The following is a 21,973-nucleotide window of genomic DNA, read 5'->3' as shown; positions in this document are numbered from 1 at the left end:
CCCCTCGTGGGGCGAGAAGCGACTGCCTGCCCCTTCGTCCTCATCGCCCACGCTCGGCATCCCAAACTCAACGTTGAAGCACTCACGAGTGGGATCATAAGTGCCTTCGTCATTGGAGTCGGAGTAGCCGAAGCAGTAGTCGCTCGCGGCCATGAAGCGGCGCATGGCTTCAGGGTCGCGAAGCCTAGAGAAGTCCGCTCTGGCCCACGCCTCGTCCTCCTCCGAGGAGTCAGCGTGGGTATGGGTCGCGGTTGTGGCGACGAGGTCGAGGGCGAAACGTTGGTGGCGTCCTTGGGGCTCTGCATGAGCGGAAGCATAGGCGGAAGCGTAGGCGGCGGCATTGCTCAACCCAAAGGGGTAGGGGATGGTGTCATCGCCTGGCTCTGCTCCGCCGGAGTCGACTCCTCAGGAGGTGGCGGGGCAGAGCTTGATGACGGGGCAGAGCTGTGTGCCACCGGCGTCTTTCCCTTGCCCAAGCTTAGGCTAGATAGGTCCCCCACCAGGGACTCTGTACCAACAACCGGGCATGGGATATTGGCGGAGCGCGGTGCGTCGCCCTAAGCTCGCGTGGTGTCGGGGTGGTCCCGCCCGCATCATGCCTGGCGAGCGCGACGAGAGCGGCGGCCTGGGCGCCGCCTGCGCCCAGGCTGCTGGTGCACGATGTCGTCATCGGTCGGTGGGGCTCTAGGTGTGAGGAGTACCATATCGTAATCACATCCTAAAGACATGAACTATAGGCTCCCGAACTAGATCACCGTGCCGAGACGCAGTGGTCGCACGGGGTCTGCCATCCGGAACTTGTTGGGATGACTAAGCTAACACGCAGTATGGCCCCTACCTGGCGTGCCAACTATCGGTGTTTTGGACCAGTGGATCCTCAACTGACTAGTGAAAATGTACTGCGTGCCCCTAATCCCGAATGGTGATGCAAAGAGACACAAGGTTTATACTGGTTCAGGCAATAGGTGCCCTACGTCCAGTCTGAGAGAGCGATCTTGTATTCCTTGCACCGAGGTGCTTGTAGTAGGGGTTTACAAGCAGGGCGAGAGAGGGAGCTAGTCCCAGGTCTCTGCGTAGTGGCGTGAGTTGCTTGAGATGTTGATCTCTTACAGTGAGGAAGAGTGTGTGTTACAGAGCGTTGCGTTGTTTTCCCGTGTGTGAGTCCTCTGTGAGTCTCCTTGTGTGTCCGTCCCCTAGAAGCGGCCTCGGTCACTCTCTTTTATAGTCGAAGGGAGGCACGGGGGCGGTACATGGATTTGCTACATGGCGTTTCGTGAGCAGAGGTGGCATGTCCGAGCCCTGTAGCTCGTCACTGTGGCAGCATGGTCGGTGGAGCGGCCTTGTCCTCGATGCACTGGAGCGACGCGCCGGTCACGCCTGATCCTGTGCGACGTGGGAGTTCATGCGGCTTGGCGCAGGGTATGGTGCATACTGCAGACGATGTGTCGGTCGCTGTATGTTGACAACATAGAGAGCCGAGGCCTAGTCGGTGCAGAGGCTGAACCATTGTGGGGGCTCAGCGGGCGCGAGTCCCGAGGCTACCGAGACCCTGAAGCGGATAGCCGAGGCTATGGAGGGAGCAGTTGGTCTTTGTACGTTGATTCCGAGGCTACAGGGACCCGGACAAGACTCTCCACGCCGCGCTATCCTCGGAGCAGGGGTTAGGCAGCACAGTGCAGCACGGGTGTCAGTCGTGGGCACAGTGCCGAGCACAGCGGCCGGTAACCCCTGCCCCGTCCTGTCCCGGACGGCATGGCGTCGATGTGACTCACGTCTCATCGGCTACTCCGCTATATTGAGCCATCGTTCGGCTGATGTCGTGGGAGTGGTTGAACGCGTTAGTTGGACGTGACGTCCTGTCAGAGAAGTCAGTCAAGGCGGAGGCGACAGGGTTGTTGTCGAGCCGGCCTCGAGCGAGGCGGAGAATCGGTACCTCGTCCGAAGCCTTACGGGCGGGGCCTCGGGTGAGTCAGAAAATCGGTACCTCGTCCGAGGCCTTACGGGCGGGGCCTCGGGCGAGGCGAAGAATCGGTACCTCGTCCGAGGCCTTACGTGCGGGGCCTCGAGCGAGTCGGAGAATCGGTACCTCGTCCGAGGCCTTACGTGCGGGGCCTCGAGCGAGTCGGAGAATCGGTACCTCATCCGAGGCCTTGTGGGCGGGGCCTCGAGCGAGTCGGAGAATTGGTACCTCGTCCGAGGCCTTACGTGTGGGGCCTCGGGCGAGGCAGAGAATTGGTACCTCGTCCGAGGCCTTACGGGCGGGGCCTCGAGCGAGTCGGAGAATCGGTACCTCGTCCGAGGCCTTGCGAGCGGGGCCTCGAGCGAGTTAGAGAATCGGTACCTCGTCCGAGGCCTTACGTGCGGGGCCTCGGGCGAGGCAGAGAATTGGTACCTCGTCCGAGGCCTTACGGGCGGGGCCTCGAGCGAGTCGGAGAATCGGTACCTCGTCCGAGGCCTCACGGTTTCATTTTGGGCCGAGCCCGCTTCGGGTGAGTCGAGATACTGTCCGAGGTGGGCCGGGTGATCCAGCCGGGCCTCGGATAAGGTGGGGGTTCGCCGGTGGTTGTCTCTTGGCTTCGATACTTACAAGGTCTAAGCGATTTTTTCGGTTCTCGCTTAGGGGCCCCCTTTTTATGGTACCCGACAAGTCTAATCTCACTGCTTAGCCTGTACTAACACCTAAGGTGTTACAGTGCACGGCCGGTGCGCAGGGCGGTCCCAAGCGGCGGAGGCGCGCTGCGACGTTCCCGGGGGGGGGGGCGCGAGTGGTGAGTCTACGGGATTGCCGGCTTGTGACGAGCGAGGTTTCTTCCTTCCTTTTTGCAAGCAGAGGGGCGTAGGCGCGAGGGGTGGGGGATCGTGGACGAAGAGCCAAAATTGATTGTCGTAGAAAAAGATGTCCATTCTTCAGTCTTTTTAGTCGTAAGAGATGAAAGATTTAGAATTCGTTGCACCAACCATCGCAGTCTGTCCATTTGTACTCCTGGTGCGCCATCGGCAGAGAATCTACGGCCATGTTTAGATTGCAAAAAATTTTAAACCGATGAATAGTAGCATTTTCGTCTTATTTGGTAAATATTGTCCAATCGTGGACCAACTAAGCTCAAAAGATTCATCTCGTGATTTCCAACTAAACTGTGCAATTAGTTATTTTTTTTACCTACATTTAATGCTCCATGCAAGCGGCTAAAAATTGATGTGATGGAGAGAGTGAAAAAACTTTGGAATTTGGATGTGATCTAATCAAGGCCTACGTCCTTTTTTTTTTGCTCTCAACCACCCCACTGCCTTGCACATGCCTCGTCCTTGTCGTATCTGCAACATACATGCAACATGTTTGTTTCGTCGTAAACGATCGTGGATTATTTACTGTTGGTGGTTTCGTGTGAGAGAAAAATACTATTTCAACTTATAATCCACGATCGTATACGAGCAAGTGAACAGGCTGATGAGATTCACGCCAGCCGGCGCCGCATCCAATCTGTGCCTTGCATCATTAAAAGATATTCAGCCCTTTTTAGTTGTCCGCCAAAACTTTACGCCCTATAACATTAAATATTTGGACACATAGATAGAGTATTAAATATAGACTAAAAATAACTAATCGTACAAATTGCGACTACTTTACGAGACGAATCTTTTAAGCCTAATTAGTTCATAATTTGATAATAAAGTGCTACAGTAATACATATGTTAATTATAGATTAATTAGGCTTAATAAATTCGTCTAGTGGTTTACTGATGAATTCTGTAATTTATTTTTTTATTAATATCCAAACGCTCTATACGATAACCCATATAACCTCTGTGATACCCAATACTTTACGCCATGATCTAAACACCACCTCAGTCTTCTGCTCACTCATTAGCCTGCTGTGGTTCCGGCATCTCTCAACGTCGAGTCCAGTCAGCTGTACTTTAGACGTGCAGGTGCAGTCGCCCATCCAACTGCAAAACAATGGTTTTACCCGAGCGGCCGAGCCTCAAGGAAAAGAACAAGGCAGAGATGCTTCTCTGCTGGGAGCCCATGCATGTGAGATTCGATTCTTTTTTTAGTCGCTGTTGCCGGCATCCCACACGTTGCGTCCCATCATTTGCATGTAGCATTTAGATCCATTTATGCGACGCAAAAAACGCATGTAAATAAAGAAGATTTCCCATATGCGCACCGCTCCTAGCCGATGCACAGAACACGCGATTTCTCTGCTGCCCGTGTCGAAGTCGAATCACGTTGAAGACAAAACTGAATACGGGGGGTTTTTTTTTTGCCGTATAGGATTTTTTTTAGAAACGTCTTTTACCGTATAGGCTGAGATCATCTTATCCTAAATCTTCTTCTAATCCTTTTTCAGTAAGATGAGAAAAAAAATTTCTCCAACAACTTCTAATATATCCTCCTAAAATTGCACTTGGGAAATTCCCATCACGCGTAACTTTACGCGGACTCGGCGTCCCACGCAAAGAGGTTTCCTGCACGGCTTCATCTTCGCGTGCCTTCGACGACCGCGTCGCCTCCATGTGGCGCCGCGTGCAGGAGACGGAGCGCAGGCCCAAGCAGATGCTCACCTTCCTCCTCAAGGTCGTCGACGACCTCGACAGGCTGCACCGCCTCGTCGGCGACGCCGCCACACCGGACAACGGGCTCACCTCCGGCGATGCTGCCGAGCCGCCCTCCGCCGCGGAGGGCGGCGAGAAGCGGGCCAGGCTGCTGCTCGACGGTGACAACATGGTGGCGCTCGGCCCCGAGGCTGTCGACTTCGCCGGGTTCTACAGCAGCGGCGGCGTGTTCGGCGATGTTGTCGTGGATGCTGCCGTGGGATCTGCCGGTGGCGGGTGCTCGTTTGCGTTTGGCGGCGGGTACTGAGTGACGACAATGCGCCGCCCAGTGTCAGTCAGCAGCTTGGCCCGCTTGTGCTGCTGTTTCTGCCGACTTCTTGCTTGCCAATGCCATTGCGGCATGCGTGGCCGCCGCTTGGAACGCCCAAGAGGCAAGACCGGCGGCAGCCGTCATATGGAAGCATGGCAGGGGCCTACAGTCAGCCCATGATGGATGATAATGATGTTATGTTCTGTCCATGCTCCATGGATGTCTATTTGATGCTTTTGGTGGATCTGATCTGATTTTATGGGCGGGAGTGACTACCGCGTCGGGATCATCCGAGCATTTGCTTGGGCCTGCGTTCCGTCTCCTGCACGCGGCGCCACATGGAGGCGACGCGGTCGTCGATGGCGTGCTGCTTCATCACGCCGCCACCATGGACTGCCTTGGCCGTCGCTAGGTTTCCCTTGGCCGTCGCTAGGTTTGCCGTGGCCGGCTGTGTGCTTCTTGCCGCCTCCGGGATTGCCCTGGACTGCTGGCGTCCGTGGCCGGCTGTGTACGTGCTGCTTACTACTGCTTGCATGGTACTGTTCGCATGGTATTGTTTCCTGGTTGTAATGGTTATGATGTTCTAAACATTACTTTCAGATTGTTGGCCGGCCTGACTGGTGGCTGGCGGCATGTGGCTGAAGGTCGGGATGTGTTGCCGCCCTGCTGGGAGGTGCTGCCGGCGACCTGTGGCTGGGAGATGGTGCCGACCTGCTGGGAGGTGGCCACGGCCGGCTGGAACTGCAGGGCTAGGTCACGACGAAGGAAGGAGGAGCGGCGGCGGCGTCGAAGACTTTCACGGTAAAAAAAAGTGCCGTGGAAAAAACATAAGTAGGACCAAATTTTAATTTTTTAGAGTGGAATATTGAGTACTATTGGAGATGGACTTCTTGGAAAATTTAGTATACTCTTGGAGATGCTCTGAGGGCGGGGAGACAGACGATAGCAGTAGGAATATATTAGGTGTAGAGATTAGATGGGGCTGAGCTGAGGCTGGTCGGACGAGAGCAGATTTTCCACAGGCGACTTCGGGGGAAGTGATGTTTTGTACCGTTAGATGTTGATTCGGCTTTGAGATTTGTGCAGAACCTGATCCACCGGCTGAGGCAGATTCCCAGGCATTCAGGGGGTGTTTAGATGAGAGCCTGGATATTCGTTTCCTGGTCTGGAGAGAGCCTGGAAGTTGCCTGTGCAGCGTTTGCTCGGATGTTCGCTTATGCTAAAATTTGATTTACGCAGATGTTTATATTAAAATATTGTGAGAAAGAAACGCTGAAAAATAGTGGTCTTCAGACTGGACCGGCCAGCAGGCAGCACGCGCTAGCCCAGGCGACCCAAAATGGCTGCTGGCTGCGGAGAGAAGTTGCATGGTATCACGTTCACTTTAATCATCATGCTTTATATGTAGTAATATATTTATACAATTAACCACAATATTAATTGAAACAAAATAGTACTTATCTTTAACGAATCAAGTGGAAGCCTTTATCTTCTTCCGCGTGAAATTTATCACATGAACAGAAGTATACTTCTCTTTTTGTCCTCTCTAATAAAATAATACAGAGATCTGCCATTAGAAATATTAATTTCGAATTAATTTTTTAATAAATAAAAATAATCTAAGTCATTTATTCTGGAAAACACACAATAATAGTGTTCATTATTCATGTACATACAATTAAAAAAAATCTCTAGATAACATTACCAGACACAGGCTTCGAACCAAACAGACTTTCTGTAGTCTTGCCTCACCAGGCAAAACTCATCAATTTCCCAGGTAACATCCAGGTAACACTTTTTATCATACAAGTCAAGTAGGCATCCAACAAACAAGCCCTACTACCTCGGTCCCTAGATACGGGCAATCGGTTACTCCTAGCTATTTGAGGACCCATTAAGCTGGAAGAGAAGTTTTCTATAAGCTAGGACCACATTCCAATTGGTATAACTGTAGGCTCACTGTTTGATAAAGCGTTTTGCCTCTTCTAGATACATAGCATTGTGCTTTTTTGACAATTATGCATGCTTTCATAAATTCTTTGCATCAACCAAATATGGACAAACAACACTGCACAAGTTTGGAAATTGGCTATGTAAGCAACAAAGTGAAATGTTGGGGGTTAGCCTAGTGGCGCGCTACCCCCTCTTCGTGACAACCTTTTTCTAAGATTGTTTCATGGACACCATGACGAAGAGGGCCCAAAAGACCACCGTGGAAGGAGCAAAGGGGAAGGAACGAAGCCAAAGATGACTGATTCGAAGATGCTTTGGGATGTTCCAGGCTAGATGGCTAAGGAGCTTGATGGAAGTCCAAGTGGAGAGCATTTGGTGTGCAAGTGCTACACTCTCACCAAGTCAGAGCCAAAGTGACCCAATCGGATAGGTTTTAAGTCACAAATCTCAGAGACGTTGAATTGGACGATATTGACTTGAAATGAGCTCAAAATATGCACCAGATGATTGGTACCAGCCAGACGGGTCATCCAGCTGCCTTATGCACATTCGTAGAGATTTAACTTTGCCACGATGCCGAGTGTCACCACCCCGACGGGACGGGCGGTGGATCATTCAGTGAGGTCTAGCCTTGACTTCTGCAAAGTGGCCATTCCACTTTGTACCACCGTACGACCCAGTGGAGACCTCGTGGTGCCTCGGCGGATCGTCGGTGCGGCTCAACTTGACTTCATGACAAGTTGGCCAAGGTACGTACGGGTGTGCACCATATGATCCATGGAGAGTTCGTTACTGCCGACGGATCATTCAGTAATCGGTAACTTCCGACGGATCATTCAGTAATCGGTAGTGTCTGCGACTTTTTCCAGAGCGAACCACTTCATGCAGCGTGTGGCGTGCATGGTCCTGCGAAAATTTTACACATGCAGAAGAATCCAAAACCATATCTATACCCATAACTTTACTGAACATAAAACTTCCATGTATGCACATATTGATACAGTGCACACGCTCCAGTATTTTGAAACTGTTGATTTGTGCGGTATATATACTGACTGTAGACTTCCTATGATGCATACTGGCAACTTCCACCGGTAAAAAAAAGGTTACAGGACCTTCCAGAAACAAGGCTATTCATTATTCAGCAAGATATCAGCTAATGGAAATAAGCGGATTGTAGAGCATTTGCCTTTTTAGATGCTACAGAAGCAGCTGCGCTTCTGCCATCCAATGAGTATGCTTTCTCCTGGTAAAAATGAGACAAAAACAAAAAAGTTAATAGCTTTATAGCGTTGAAAGTATGTGGATCTCATGAGTTTCTTGTATCTAACGATGTGAAAATTACACATAAACTGATTGGTTTAGCTGAATAAAATGTCAAGGCCGCTTTGGTTTGTCAGGATCACAGTGTGTATTCACACTTTCGAACAATTCTGATCTTAGTGTAAATTCATATATGATAATGATACTACTATATGACCATCTGATACTGAACATCCAAACACAAAAATGAACCCAAAATACCCATTTATGGGCTGAATAATATCATAATGTTATTAAGGCCCCGTTTGGCACGGCTTCTGCCGGCTCCGGCTTATTTGACATCAACACGTAGCAACACTGTAGCACGAAGCCGGTTTTCTCTCTCCTCCCTCCCCCTCTCGCTGCCATATGTACTGTTCATCGAAGCCGGAGAAGCCGTTTTTGCTTGTCCACGCGTGCTACAGTGACACAGGAAATCGAAGAGAGAAAACCGGCTTCGTGCTACAGTGTTGCTACAGTGTTGGTGCCAGATAAGCTGGAGCCGGCAGAAGCCGTGCCAAACGGGGCCTAAGTTGTCTGGCAACACAAACTGTAAGGAGAAACAAGGCTATAAATAGTCAAAGGATCAGTACACTTCTCAGAATGGTAGTGAACTAGTGATGTACTGATATGGAATGGGTAAGAGCTGAGAACCAGAATAAAGGCATGGGTAGGGTATTGTTCATGTGTATGTTAAGCTTGAACATGGTCTAATTCTTGCTTAACACCATGACCACCTTTGGTTGTCAGGATCACAATGTGTATATCCTTAACAATCCTGCCTAACAAACTCCAGAGTAAAACCTAAAATAGAAAGAAAGCAGTGCGATTGTGTGAGCACTCTTACCAGCAAGCGCCACAAGAAAGGTGCACCTTCTCGTTTCCTAATTTGTTTGCCAAGAATCTCAATTGCTGTAAACCGTTGAAACTGCATTAGCTACTAACATAGGTAGACATAGAACAAAAATAAATCAATTTTGCAAGTAGCGAAGACTTCAAACCTTTGGAAGTCTCTCCAGCATTGATTAGAACAGTGTACCAAACTTCATTGAAGACATCCACTTGTTCATCTGATGCACCAATCATCTAATTGTACCATTTGTTTATCTTTAGCAAACACAAACAAATTTTATAATTACTCATCTTAAAGTAATAAAAAGCTTCCAGTTCCTACTTTATAATCTAGCGCATCAAAGTCTGGACCCAGAGTGTCAAAGACTTTTATGTGATCTCCTTTCCCATATTCATAAGCAGCCTCCGCCAGCTACATGAAAGAAAGAACAATTAAAAGCAGCATTATCAATCTTCCAAGAGAAGATTTGTGATGTAGTAATGTAACAACAGACAAACAAGTAAATAAAATTAGTAAAGAAAACTACAATAATAACAAGCTACGATATATTGCCACAAAGAGTATGCATTGTGTGCAGCGATGTTTAGCTGCCCGAATTGGACCTCCAAAAAATTTATTCAGAAATACTACATCATTATATGGCTCTTCTTTTTGCTCCTTTTTTGTTCTTTTTTTTGTGGCTCTTGTTGGGTTTCATCTTGAGCCTACCCCAACTTTTTTTTGAAGGCTCAGTGGGGGAATTCCCCCACCTATTTTTTTGTATTAATCATTGCTGAAAATAAATTACAAGTGCAACTTGCTTGGGACTTAAAAGCTTCATTGTCGTAGAGATTGCTTTGTACTGTTAATGCTTACTCTTACAAGAGTAACGCATATTGCAAGTGACGAGAGCTTCAAAAAAAGTTGCATACCTTGATTGCCTTCTGCATCACTTGCTGCCGATTCCTGTCCATTGAACGGACCCTGCAATCAGATTGCTTTTCTGATTTAGTAACTATTAATAAACCTTCTTGTGTTCCTACAAAACATATCTGACCTTGACTTCAATGATTCCAACATATTATCTGCACTTTTTAGTTCACTCATACTTGCTAGTGCCCACAATATAAGCAAGTCAAGGAGCCATTCCGCATGCCATATAGACTGAAAAAAGTTCAAATTGACAGTCAAAAGAATGTCTCATCTAGCTTTAATTTGTATATGTAAAATCCCCAATAGGCAGCTTAGTTATGTATGCATCAGACGTACTCAAAGATGTTCCTGGGAGTCAGTACCTCATTCTTTAGTGCATCTAGCAATGTCGTTAACCTCTCTTTAGCTGAATCTATATGACCGCGTATGTATAATCGGAGCAGCAACCCTAGAGCATTCAAATACACCTGAATGCATGAGAAATTATTCAGTATCCCAAGCAATCTATGTCTAAAGTAAAATAACCACCGATAAATATAATACCTCAGCTGCCTCACAATCACTTTTCTCAAGTTCCTTCATGATGCTGTGATCATATATCTCCAGAACTTTACACAAAGGGGATTCAGCTTCTAAGTAACAAACAGCGACATGCCACCAGTTGTGGGTTAACCTGTGAGAGACAAAGAAATCTAAAAAACTAAGCTCATAGCTGTTGACTTGCATCGGTAGAATGCACACTGCATGGAGAACTACATACAGAAATGATGTGCATGCCTCCCATGATGGAGAACATGATTCCATGAATTCGGTAGCTTCTCTGAAGCGACATTCCTGCTGAAAAACATGGCACAGCTACAAGAAAACAAACATTTTGTTATTGGATTATGCACACAGCTAGAAGAAGAAAATGATTTTTTTTGTTATTACATCAACTAAGTGAAAACTCTTACGGCTAATATATTTGTTCCAAACTTATCAAGAAGTTACAGAGTGCCAGCATGAGAAGATTCAGTAATCTAAACTCTCCCACCCAATACAGGAATTGTAACAGTTATCTCAAATGACGACACAATTATGACTTTCTTTGTACTCAGAAATAGAACTGTTTTCTTCTAAAGCAATGAACAAACCAAAATGAAGATGTGGGGAGATGTTGGACCAAAATCGGTGAACCAAGGATTCCCCACACAGGTACATAATTCAACAGTTAACTAGTTCAGTTTCCTAGAGCCAGGTTAATGATGACTAGGTACTACATGCTAGTTGCTGCTTGACAGTCAGTTAGATGTGGAAACACATAACAGAACATTTAACTAAAGATCTGAAATTCCTTGCTTTGCTGGGTCATGCCAGTATGATCATGGTTATAGATGCTATGTAGTATGTAGGCTGAATTTTATTTTTCAAAAAGAAGTATGATCAACTTAGCTTTACACAAAAAACATCAAAAGTTTAAAGTTTCTGATATATCTTCAATAGATCCAGCTAAACACAAATTGTAACAGTTAGATCCTGGATAGGAACCCTTTGATAGCTATTCCTTTATTTCTATTTCTATTGAACAGATCCTGTATGGGATGCTTTTAACTACTGAAACTAACTATAACCACATCATGAACATACATTATGCTGTGACCAGAAGTCATTCTTGTTTATAGCCAAGCCTTTTCGAGCAGCTCTCTCAGCTTCATCCATCCGTCCAAGCTCTAGCAAAGGGAAGGCAAGCATGCCATATATGAAATTTTGATCTTGATTCTTCGGCAAAACCTGATAAGCATGGAGTACCACAAATCTAGTGAACAAAAGAGCCTGTCACAACAGTATTTTTTTAGAGGGTGGTAGGGTGCTGGGTTCATAAATATTTGATTATAGCTACATTCACAAGTTCTTGCAATGCACCAATTTGGCACAGTAAAAATGTTTACAGGAAACGATGAAAAGGAATGCAAATATGCAACATTACTTTAACTACTGACTACCATGCAGTAAGGGAACAGTGGGCATATAATGCTCTCAGCAATTATTTGATCTTATTTTGATACAAAGATACCATTGTTGATATTACTTGAGATGAATCAACACAAGGACATCTAGTGAAAAAGAAATGCCGCACCAACTTCAACTTCATTCAGTGAAGCACAAAATTAAGCCCATAAATACACAGGAACCCCGTTTGGCTTACTTGTTGAACGAATTTCAGGGATAAATCTGGCTTTCCCAAATAGAAGCAGATGAGCTGTGCTCTCTTGAGAGACAGGATATCCCTGGGGAATTGCTTGAGAAGCTGTCATAGACGACCATATTACAAATTAGCAATTGGTATCTGTTTACTGACTCCGCAAGTAGCAGCATTAGTATAGCCGGTCCCCCAAATCAACAAACTAAGGCATGTCAAACCTCGAAGTGCCGCTCGATCGCCACCTCCACGTCCCACCCCTCGCCCACCAGCGCGGAGAGAGTCCCGAAAACGGCCCTCTCGTACTCCGTCGCTTTCCCCTGGAAGCAGGCGCGCAAACGCACCACAGGTTAAGGTGGTCAGGTCGGCTCAGGGAACGAAAGGGGGGGAGCGGGGGGAGGTGATCGAAAGGGAGGAGGATGCTAGCTCACGAGGTTGTCCTTGGCGGCGGCGAGGAAGGCGGCGGCCCCCGCGGGGTCCCTGGGGGCGACGGCGTTCGCGGCGTGCGCGGAGGCGAGGGCGCAGGTCGGGTCGGCCGCGGCGGCGCGGAGGACGGCCGCCACGCGGCCGCGGCCGAAGGACATGAAGGCGGCGTAGTAGGCGTCGAGCGCCGCCGCGCAGTCGGCGGAGGACGTCCGGTACTCCTGCCCCCACATGTCCCGCCTCACCTCGCCATCCGCCGCCGCCATCTGCACCTCTCGTGACATGAGGGCGCTCGACTTCCGATCGCTGCTTGCTCCGTCGGCGAGGGGAGTGAAGGGAGGAGAGGCTTTTACAGGCCATTAAAAAAAATTTATAATTACACATAAGTTATTAAAAAAATTGACCATACACGAGTGTCATCGTTCTGAACTTCTTTGCTCTCCAAGCCATTTCGTCAGTGTTCCGTTCGTTTTTCACGGTTACATATGGGCCCAATCAGTTAAAACATCCTTAATACCCCTCTCATCCCTATCATCTCTCTCTCAAACTCTCTCTCTTCTCGCGCGCACGACGGCAGGCGAAGGAAGCGGCCGCGCTGGCAGGGCGGCATGGCGCGCTCGCGCGCGCGGTGGCGGAACTGTCTCTCTTCTCGCGCACGGCGACAAGCGAAGGAAGCGCTGGCAGGGCGGCATGGCCCGCTCGTGCGCGCAGTGGCGGCGGTGGAAGCGGCCACAGCGGGGCGCGAAGCACGGAGTTGGAGCAGCGCGGTGAGGAGGGAGAGGAGGGGGCGTCGGTGCTTCATGCGGGTGTCAGCAGCAGGGCGACCCGGTGGGCGCGGCCTTGGAGGGGTGGAGCAGCGTGGTTCCACGCAGTACGGCGCGCTCGCGCACAGGTCGGGCGACGGTGGGCGGGAGGCAGTGCGGGGAGCGAGGTGGAGACGTGCGCGGGCGCCGTGGAGCTACGGCGTGCGGAGGAGGTGCCGGGGAGGGGCCGTGGGCTTGCGCGCTCTTGCGGTGTGCCATGGCGGCGCGGGGCATCGGCGGCTGCCCATGGCGGGCGCTGCAGTTGCTGCGGGCACGGGAGGCGCGCCTGCACCTCGCCTGGGCGCAGAGCACGCGGCGGGCACGCCCACGGCCGCGAGCACGAGCGCTGACGGAGGGGATGGCGGCCGCGAGCTCAAGCGCGAGCTCCGCCGAGAGGGCTCTGCCGGCCACGAGCTCAAGCGCGAGGGGAAGCCGGGCGTGGACGAGGACACGGTCGTGCGGCCATGGCAGCCGGAACTCGCGGGGCGGAGCGCGCAAGGCCAGGGTGGCGCTGGAGGTGTCGCGGCCGACGGCGCGGGACGCGTCCGGCGACGGGCGTAGACGGGTGCTCGTCGGAGCTCGGCCATCGTCAGTCTCGCCCCTGGCCACGCACGGGAGCGGAGGTGCCGGTCCGACCACCTCCGGCTGCGGAGCTCGGTGACCGCCTCGGTTTGATTGAGAGAGAGGATATGGATGAGAGGGATATTAAGGACGTTTTAACTGATCGGGCCTATATGTAACGGTGAAAAACGAATAGAACCTCGACGGAATGGCTTAGAGGGCAAATAAGTTCAGAACAATGATACTCGTGTACGGTTAATTTTTTTTAATAACTTATGTATAATTACGTACTTTTTTTTAATGACATGAGAACGGTCGGTCGCGACCGCGGGCAGCGGCGTGGAGCAGCACGGGAGACCCGTTTGCTCTGACGACACGGGCCCAGATGGTTGCTTGCCGTTGCCGATTGCTATCAAGTTGACACGGCCGTTGTTCGGCGGTCCGCGTCAGTTCGTTGGGTACGGTGGATGATAGATAGTGCCGGATGGAGTGGGGACTGGGGTGGTTCGGTGATGGGGGTTCTTCCGATGGCCAGGCGCCTCGTGGGTGCCGGGTGCCGACGCCGGACGGACGCGGGCACGCGGCAGCACGGGAAACGAGCGCGAGGCAACGAGCTGAGCTGCTGAGGTGGCAGATTTTGAGGGAGTGGGAGAATCCGGGGGATAGGATCGTACTATCGTACCGTGTCCTTATTTTTTTCGATAATGCTCTGACGACACGGGCGTCCGTCCTTATCCGGACGCCGCGCCCACACACACCCGTCTCACTGCTGCTGTTATTTTCCCACGGCTCGCACCTGCACGCGACGTGCCCGCCCGCCGGTGACGCATGGCTCCCCGTTCCCACGCTGCGCTGCATCTTGCAACGTGCCGCGCGCCCCATCTTCTCCCCTAGCCCCACCTCCACCCACACACGCACCGCCGCATCTGTCTCCGATGCCGTCGCTGTCCGGTCGGCCGGCTGCCGATGGGTACGTGCTGTCAGCGGGTTTGGCCGTAAAATTTTAATTAGAATAATATTTTTCTCTCATACAAAACAGCCAGCAGTACTTCTTCACAAACCAGCAACGATACGAACCAGCCAACCGAACAGGCCAAACAGTGCTGGAACAGCCCACGGTGTCGGGGTTGGCCTGGGAGACTCCCTGCGGGGCTCCTCTGGGCGGCGGCTTGCCTCGGCCTCCTGTTCGGCTGGGGCTCGTTGCTGCCGCTCAAGCGCCCCCCGCGGCCTCCACCCCACCCTAGGTAGGCCGTAGCCTCGCTGGTGATCGTTGTGTTTCAATTGTTTTAGGCTTCAGACTTTTTTTGTTTTGTTTTTAAGTGTTTTATCTGGATGTTGCAACAGTATATCTGGTATGTTACATATGTTGTAATGGCAAAATAAGTATGTTGCAAGTCTGTGTTTCATGTGACGTATGATGCAAATGTTCATTTAGATGTTTCAAAAGTAGATCTTGGTGTTGCATATGTTGCAATGGCTACACCTACATGTTTCAAGTATATGTTTCAAGTGTTTCATCTGTTTCAGACTTATGTTGTAAATATTTCATCTGGATATTTTAAAAGTAGATCTGATCTTGCACATGTTGTAGCGCCGCCGGTGGCTGGCGGACTACGACGACTTCGGCTCCTACCTCAAGCTTTCCTCGCGCGGCACGCCTCAGCCTTTACTTTCCTCTACCTCCCCTCCCTTCCTTTCCCTTTCCTCCCCTCCATCTCGCCGTGGCAGTTCGAGCTCGACGGGGAAACCCTACACGATGAGCGCATGATCGTTGGGTAGGCACAGCAGCCGATGCGGGGCGAGCGGGAAGCGTAACAGGTGCGGACAGCGCAGCAGCTTGCGCAGCAGGCGGGCCACGGACGTCCGGACGGGGCTAGCGCCCGGACTAGCCACGCTGTTTTTCCCTCAAAATGACCTTTCATTCTTCTATGAATATTTTTCTTCGCCTACAGAGAGCTCTATTTTCTTTATTGATGAATATGGGTTGTTGGGTGTGCAAGACGCAGCAAAGCACCCTGATCGCTTGTCTTATGAGCCGTACTTTTTCAGCGAATAAACAATATTTTTCTTTCACAACAAATTAGCCAACGATAATTTTTCAGCATGGCTTATCAGTTCCCTCGTGCTCTGGGTATGTTATCAAAAATATTTACTATCTGGCCGTAGGGCTCTTCTAACTCTCATTGTAAACTCTAATTGTAATTTTACTCTTACCATTTTAGTTTTATGATTTTACTTCCACTTTTTAAAAACAAAAGTAATTAATGTGATTTACCTTTATTTTGATAACTTTACGAGTTTACTTCACTTTTTTAAACTGAAGCTCGCCCTCCTTTCCGATGCAAACACCACATATGTGCCACTCTCTCTGGTGACCCAGTGTTCTTTGGATTGTTGTGGATCTCGACAGGATTTGTTGCTGCTTTTGCTCCATCATTGAGACATGTACTACTTATCAAGACCCTTACTTTTTTAAAGGTTTTTGTGTCCACAAATTTTAATTTACATTCAACACCCCCCCTCCTCAAATTGCAATAAATTTCAAAATTATGTCCACCATCAAAATTCAGTTATATTCAAAACATGTGGACAAAGCCCTAACAAAAGCTACGGCAAATGTGCAAGGGCAATGTTGTCTTCTTATAGCTCCTTTGACACTGTTTAAGTGCCATTGGCAGAATATGGGCAATCTCGAAGTTTGAAAAGGTAGGGAGAGAATCATAAAAGTTGAAAAACGAGGACAAAGTCATCAATCGCCTTGAAAGTAGGAGCACAAACACAAAAAAAACTTTGTTGTTAATGTAAAAGATAAATGCCAAAGTTGTGCATCAAATATTATTGATACTCAAAACTTCTTAGAAACAGAGGGAATATAATTTCATGGAACCTAGCAATAGAGCAGGCATATACTTCTCCTGCTTAGTGTATAAGATGGTAAAATGTGAGATCGTCATACTTGTACTTGTCAAATTTCAAGACTAGACAAAACTTTGTAACCATATGTGCCCATATCCAACACGTTGGAGACTTACAAGCTGTATTAAAGAAGAAGATCATAGTAAAAGTTTACCAAAGCAATCCTTAAATATAACAGTCTTTTTCCTACAAAACCATGCTGTATTTTGTAAGAAATTATTACCTCCTACTCACAAAATATTCCCACGCTATGGTTAGATTTTGACAAGGCCTTTTTAGCAAAGAGTACCCTTGCAACATGTAAGGATAGATGAACTCATATCTTTTTATTTTCTTGAAAGTGCACTACATACAATGTATATACACACTGCTGCTCCTATACATGTCTATGGAGGATTGGACCAGTACGAGATTAACAAAAAAAAAACAAATGTGTCATTGTCATCGAATATGTTTTCTATCACTAACAAAAATAGCTACTCTCTCCATTCCAATTTATAAGACATTTTGACTTTTTCTAGAAACATTGCTTTTACTATATATTTAAACATAGCGTATATCTAAGCATAAGCTACATATGTTCCAAGCATCAAGTATACAATTTTCTATCCAGACTATTGGATTTTGTATCCAAACTACTGGATCGATGAAAGAGAGAAACATTGGCGGGGATGAGATCCAGGCTTTGCTCTAGTTCGAGTTTCTCATTTTCTATATTTGGAATTTCTTGAGGAATGATTGGAAGGCTTGCAACGATATCCATGGTAATTTGACTGTTTCTTTCTTGTCCCCCAAAATAGAGAGTGCGCCGAAGCTTCTATTTATAGGCGAGCCTATTCTTTACCATAAGAATTTCTTATTAGAAATCATTTTTTAAATAGAATGTAACATTGATAATTTGCCCAGAATTCATGGCTTCCATTAGTGTAAAAAACAATGAATCTCTTGAGTTCGGCTCGCTCGGGTATCGACATGTGACTTAATTCCAATGAAGCAATAATAGAGCGAATAATTAAAAGAGTACTTCACCACGAGTAGTGAGAAAGCACACTCAGACAATTCTCACTCAGCGGGCTCCGCCCTTGCTTAGAACAAAGCCATATGGATCTTTTAAAAAACCAAAGTATCTTGTAATTTGAAATTGAGGGAGTATATCAGCAGAAACACATGTCATCGAATCTGGAATCTTTTGATCTTTATTTATTGCGTGTTCGGCTGGCCTTAAATGGCTGGCTGGCCCTCTACAGTTCCCAGCTGGAGCAGTATTTTCCTCTCACGGAATTTCAGATGCTACAGTGTTTCCAGCTGCTACAGTGCACATTTAAGGCCAGCCGAACCAGGCTTTAGTGTCTGTTGCTTACGTATGTATCTCACTGAATTATTCCTGAATCGTGAAACTCACCGGCTGATCCGCAAGCAACTCAGAAGGAGGCTATCGACCAGTCAGCTTCCATCTCACCTGTCCACTTCCAGATCAAACGGTCCACGTGTGACGGTTGGCGACACTCACGCAGCACAGGCTCTCCTCTGCATCTGAAATATCCTGCCACACCAGCTGCCGCGACAACGACAAGATCCAAGAACTCACTCGCGCGCACGGACAGTCCCGCAGGCCGGGGATCGAGACTGATCGGCAGTCCGAGACGCCATGAACGTGGAGGAGGAGGTCGGGAGGCTCAAGGAGGAGATCCAGAGGCTCGGCCAGCAGCAGCCCGATGGCTCCTACAAGGTACCCCCTCCCCTGTCTGACTCTCCCCTCCGTTCCGGAGCCGCCACAGATCTGAGCCACCCGCGCCGCATTTCCTTTTTCCTGTGCTGTGCTGCCATCTTCAGGATGGCCCGCTCGCTGCAGGATTCCTCCCCTTCTCTCGATGCTTAGGGCAATGTGCAGTATGATCTGCACGGACCAGTCATCCAGCGTGAAGCTGCGATGGGCGATCGAGTCGACCCATGGAGAGGCCGTTGCCGACTTGGTGGGCTCTGAGAGATCATCTTATCTTGTGGCGCCGCTGCCCGCTGATGGGTATATTTAGCAGGGTCTTGCTCAAATGTGAAGACATTTATCCTGACAGTCCGGTGGATGCTCGAAACGATATGTGCAGCGCAGATCCCCAAATCCGTGCGCCTCTCGCAGTTACTTAGTCATCTAGTGGACCTTGTGAGCATTGGCACCAAACTAATGATATTGCAACTGAAAGATGATCCTTTCAGTCGTTTGCATTGTTGGTACCTTTTTGTGTGGCTTGTGGTGAGATGATCACCATAAGCTTATGAATTCATATATTATCCCCTATTCTATGGAACAGACTGAATGCGAAAATTTTAAGCCTGAATAAATGGAAACTCTATTTACAGTGTCCTACTTGCCCTAGTTAAATGTTAGCCTGTGTCCATATATGTCATATTCATAATGAAGGTGTTCAATGTCATTGTGAAAAGAAGAGTGTTAACAAATCAACGACACAGAGTTCTTTCATATCGCAGATATTTGTTTCATGGACCACTATGGACCCTGTTTATTGGAGAATACTCTCCAAATTCAGTAGAGTTCTCCCATCTAGGTTATTTTGGTTACTTATCTATTTTTGATTGCTTAATAAAGTGACATGGAATGAATATCCCTTATGTGTAATCGTGTGTTACCTTCTATTTATCTTCTGTATTATTTTTCCTAGTCATTTGTTTCCATGCTGTGTGTCTTAATCATATGAGTCTCTAAAGTGCATATGATAGCTTAAAAGGGCTTGTCACTATGATTCTCATTCGATTCCTCTTAAATGAACTCAAAATTTTATTTTTACTATTTAATATTTGGCTTGTTCTTTTCATGTTTGGTACGACTAATTTGAACCTTGCAAATCCTAATCTTGACTCATTTATTCGTCGATTGCCCCATTATTACTCTTTAACATATTTTGACATTTGATCTTTAGCCCCTGATTCTAGCCAAACGTCAACAGTGAAAAGGATGAATGATACATAAATTATCTGGTATAGTACATAGCTGTACTCCCTGGAATCATCCCTGTACTGTGAGCTTCTGAAATTCTTAAATCATAACACTACTTGCAGGTGGGGGCTGCTAACCTGCTATGACTTGCTTAGTGCAGACCTTGCTTTGCTAAAAGAGTTCCACCATTCTTAGCTGTACGCCTGTATCCTATAAACAACACTGGTTTTTTGAAGAGTCTATAAGTGATATTGTAAGTATTATAACCATTAAAGATATAGCATTATGATGTTACAGTGTAAATAAAATTATACATGTGGAATTTTATTGTTTCTGTACTATACCTTGTGAATGTGTACAGAGGATATCAATACCGTGTTACTGAACTATCGGTTCGCAGGTCAAGTTTGGTGTCCTCTTCAACGATGATCGGTGTGCAAATATTTTTGAAGCACTAGTTGGCACCTTGAGGGCCGCCAAGAAGAGGAAGGTTTTGACCTATGACGGCGAGCTGCTTCTGCAAGGTGTTCATGACAATGTGGAGATAACCCTGTTGCCTCCTCCCGCTGTTGCTGCCGCTTAAAGCGCACAACACACCAAGTTCTCAATTCCATACAGTTCATATGCTTGTATTTTTCCGTGCCTAGATTTCTCACGAACCATTTGGTATTCCCAGAAGACTGCTATTGTGTGATGTATGAAATTGTGGTGCTTAAGAAATTCAATGCTGGTATCACATTCATGTCATGAGACATGAAAGCAGCAAGTTGGAGGTATGGGGCCGTGGGTTATTGACAATCCTCCATACCGGATGATTTTTCTTCCCAAAAAGTTTCTTTGTAGTTCCATTATACTTTCCCTATTTTCCTTTATATTTTTTTTTCTATGGATCCTTATCGACGATTACTTCCCTCACCAGCACCTGTTGTCACCCTGATCAATACATCACCTACTTTAGCAATGACACATAGTACCAGCTGCACCTATTTTAATTTGATCATATCGTGTCTTATAAATGTCAAGTGCATATAAATAGGTGAAACAAACAGTGAGGAAGCAGATGGTGTGGAGAGTTACATAAAAAACATATTTGTTTCTTTGAGGAATGCATACACAACGTTGCCTGCCAAGTGCACTTTTCTTTGTTTCTACTGGCATGAGGATGGGAGGCACAGGGAAAGATATATGGAAACGTGAAACCCCACTCCCGATCTGAGCGTCCCCGGTTCCGCCCAGTTGCCGGCGCTGTCCCTAGCACCGGCGAGGTCCGCTCTCGTTCGTTCTCACTTTAGGGCGCTCATGGCTCACCCTCCACCGCCATTGCAGCTTTAACCGTCTCCGGAGGCTCCTGCTGCCCTGTCGTGACCTCTCTTGCACTAACTCGTCAGCGGTGGTCAAGGCGATGCCGATGGTCGACCCCGGCCCGCCACTCCACCGCCGTCCGCCGCCCCTGCGTCGCCGTCCAGTCGTCGCTCCCGCCACCACTGCCCACTACCTGCCTCTTGAGCTCCTCTAGGTCAGTAGAAGACACAAATCAAAAGTTGAGTTGTGGGGAAGAAGAATTTCACCTCACACAAATCAAAAGTTGAGTTGTGGGGAAGAAGAATTTCACCTCAATGACGACCCATATGCTTGCAAACATATTTGAAGCAATAGTTGGCACCTTGTGAGAAAACCAGGAAGTGGAAAATTTTGATCTGTGATGGCCTCGACGCTGCTTCTGCAGGGTGTTCATGGCAATGTGGAGATACCCCTCTCGTGGTCTTGCCTCGGCTCCTCCTTCCTTCGGGTGCTGCCGCTTCAAGTGCATGCACGTCACACACTCACACCACGGGTCCCAATGCTTGTAACTTCTGGTGCCTAGGTCCCAGAAAACTGATGATAAGGTGTGATGTCTCTAAGTGCGATATATGCTTAATTAAGAGCATATGGCTCGGTTGAAAATTTATTGCTGGTATAACATGCATGCCAGGAGATATGAAAGGAGCAGCTTGGGGTTGCTGCTAGAGTGTTAGTAACAACGTAGCGTTCTAGGTCATTTCCCCTGGAAAGTTTTATTTTTAGCAGTTTCATTCCTTGGAATCCTTTCCCACTCTCCATAATCAGGGCGTCCCCAGTGGTGTTCAAATCGCCAGCTCCGGTGAAATTCTATTCGCTGTAGTCTGTAGAGGAGAAAGAGCAACGAGCTAGCGCGGTCACACTGTCCGGTCTTGCACCTACTCTGAACAGACTCCATCCCTCAGCTTCGATGTTC

The 21,973-nt window shown here is 48.1% G+C and overlaps 4 protein-coding genes across 5 annotated transcripts; 3 read left to right on the top strand and 1 right to left on the bottom strand.

Annotated features, from left to right (window-relative positions):
• The first annotated feature begins 4,516 nt into the window (after nt 1-4,516).
• On the top strand, nt 4,517-4,864 carry LOC136451937 (heat stress transcription factor C-2b-like). Its single transcript, XM_066452615.1, has one exon. The coding sequence runs from the start codon at nt 4,517-4,519 to the stop codon at nt 4,862-4,864; it is 348 nt and encodes a 115-aa protein (XP_066308712.1).
• Nucleotides 4,865-7,780: 2,916 nt separating this feature from the next.
• On the bottom strand, nt 7,781-12,834 carry LOC136472645 (uncharacterized). 2 transcript variants are annotated; one of them, XM_066470361.1, is made up of 13 exons: nt 12,498-12,834; nt 12,288-12,386; nt 12,073-12,174; nt 11,514-11,657; nt 10,648-10,742; nt 10,431-10,560; nt 10,250-10,354; nt 10,012-10,118; nt 9,887-9,938; nt 9,297-9,386; nt 9,124-9,208; nt 8,970-9,034; nt 7,781-8,066 (listed from the first exon to the last, which is right to left on the bottom strand). In XM_066470361.1, exons 1-13 carry the CDS (start codon nt 12,771-12,773, stop codon nt 7,977-7,979), a joined length of 1,440 nt encoding a protein of 479 aa, XP_066326458.1. In that variant the 5' UTR covers nt 12,774-12,834; the 3' UTR covers nt 7,781-7,976. The 2 variants fall into 2 exon arrangements, with proteins under 2 accessions (XP_066326458.1, XP_066326454.1); XM_066470357.1 differs by having other exon boundaries at nt 10,431-10,742.
• A 263-nt stretch (nt 12,835-13,097) lies between these two features.
• LOC136451928 (uncharacterized) lies at nt 13,098-13,853 on the top strand. The gene has a single exon (XM_066452607.1). The coding sequence runs from the start codon at nt 13,098-13,100 to the stop codon at nt 13,851-13,853; it is 756 nt and encodes a 251-aa protein (XP_066308704.1).
• A 4,462-nt stretch (nt 13,854-18,315) lies between these two features.
• LOC136472637 (costars family protein) lies at nt 18,316-20,550 on the top strand. Its single transcript, XM_066470347.1, has 2 exons — nt 18,316-18,498; nt 20,120-20,550. The coding sequence occupies exons 1-2, from the start codon at nt 18,418-18,420 to the stop codon at nt 20,300-20,302; spliced, it is 264 nt and encodes an 87-aa protein (XP_066326444.1). The 5' UTR covers nt 18,316-18,417; the 3' UTR covers nt 20,303-20,550.
• The last annotated feature ends 1,423 nt before the right edge of the window (nt 20,551-21,973 follow it).

This window comes from Miscanthus floridulus, chromosome 1, assembly GCF_019320115.1.
Source record: "Miscanthus floridulus cultivar M001 chromosome 1, ASM1932011v1, whole genome shotgun sequence".
Classification (NCBI taxonomy): Eukaryota; Viridiplantae; Streptophyta; class Magnoliopsida; order Poales; family Poaceae; genus Miscanthus; species Miscanthus floridulus.
This window is presented reverse-complemented; position numbering and strand designations above follow the sequence as displayed.

What these genes read in the sequence shown, in the direction of transcription:
- LOC136451937 (XM_066452615.1), top strand. Translation starts at nt 4,517, where the DNA reads ATGTGGCGCCGCGTGCAGGAGACGGAGCGCAGGCCCAAGCAGATGCTC.
- LOC136472645 (XM_066470357.1), bottom strand. Translation starts at nt 12,773, where the DNA reads ATGTCACGAGAGGTGCAGATGGCGGCGGCGGATGGCGAGGTGAGGCGG. An exon ending in CCCTGAAATTCGTTCAACAA is followed by an intron (nt 11,658 to 12,072) that starts GTAAGCCAAACG and finishes CATGCTTATCAG; the next exon opens with GTTTTGCCGAAGAATCAAGA. An exon ending in TTGGAATCATTGAAGTCAAG is followed by an intron (nt 9,939 to 10,011) that starts GTCAGATATGTT and finishes ATCTGATTGCAG; the next exon opens with GGTCCGTTCAATGGACAGGA.
- LOC136451928 (XM_066452607.1), top strand. Translation starts at nt 13,098, where the DNA reads ATGGCGCGCTCGCGCGCGCGGTGGCGGAACTGTCTCTCTTCTCGCGCA.
- LOC136472637 (XM_066470347.1), top strand. Translation starts at nt 18,418, where the DNA reads ATGAACGTGGAGGAGGAGGTCGGGAGGCTCAAGGAGGAGATCCAGAGG. An exon ending in AGCCCGATGGCTCCTACAAG is followed by an intron (nt 18,499 to 20,119) that starts GTACCCCCTCCC and finishes ATCGGTTCGCAG; the next exon opens with GTCAAGTTTGGTGTCCTCTT.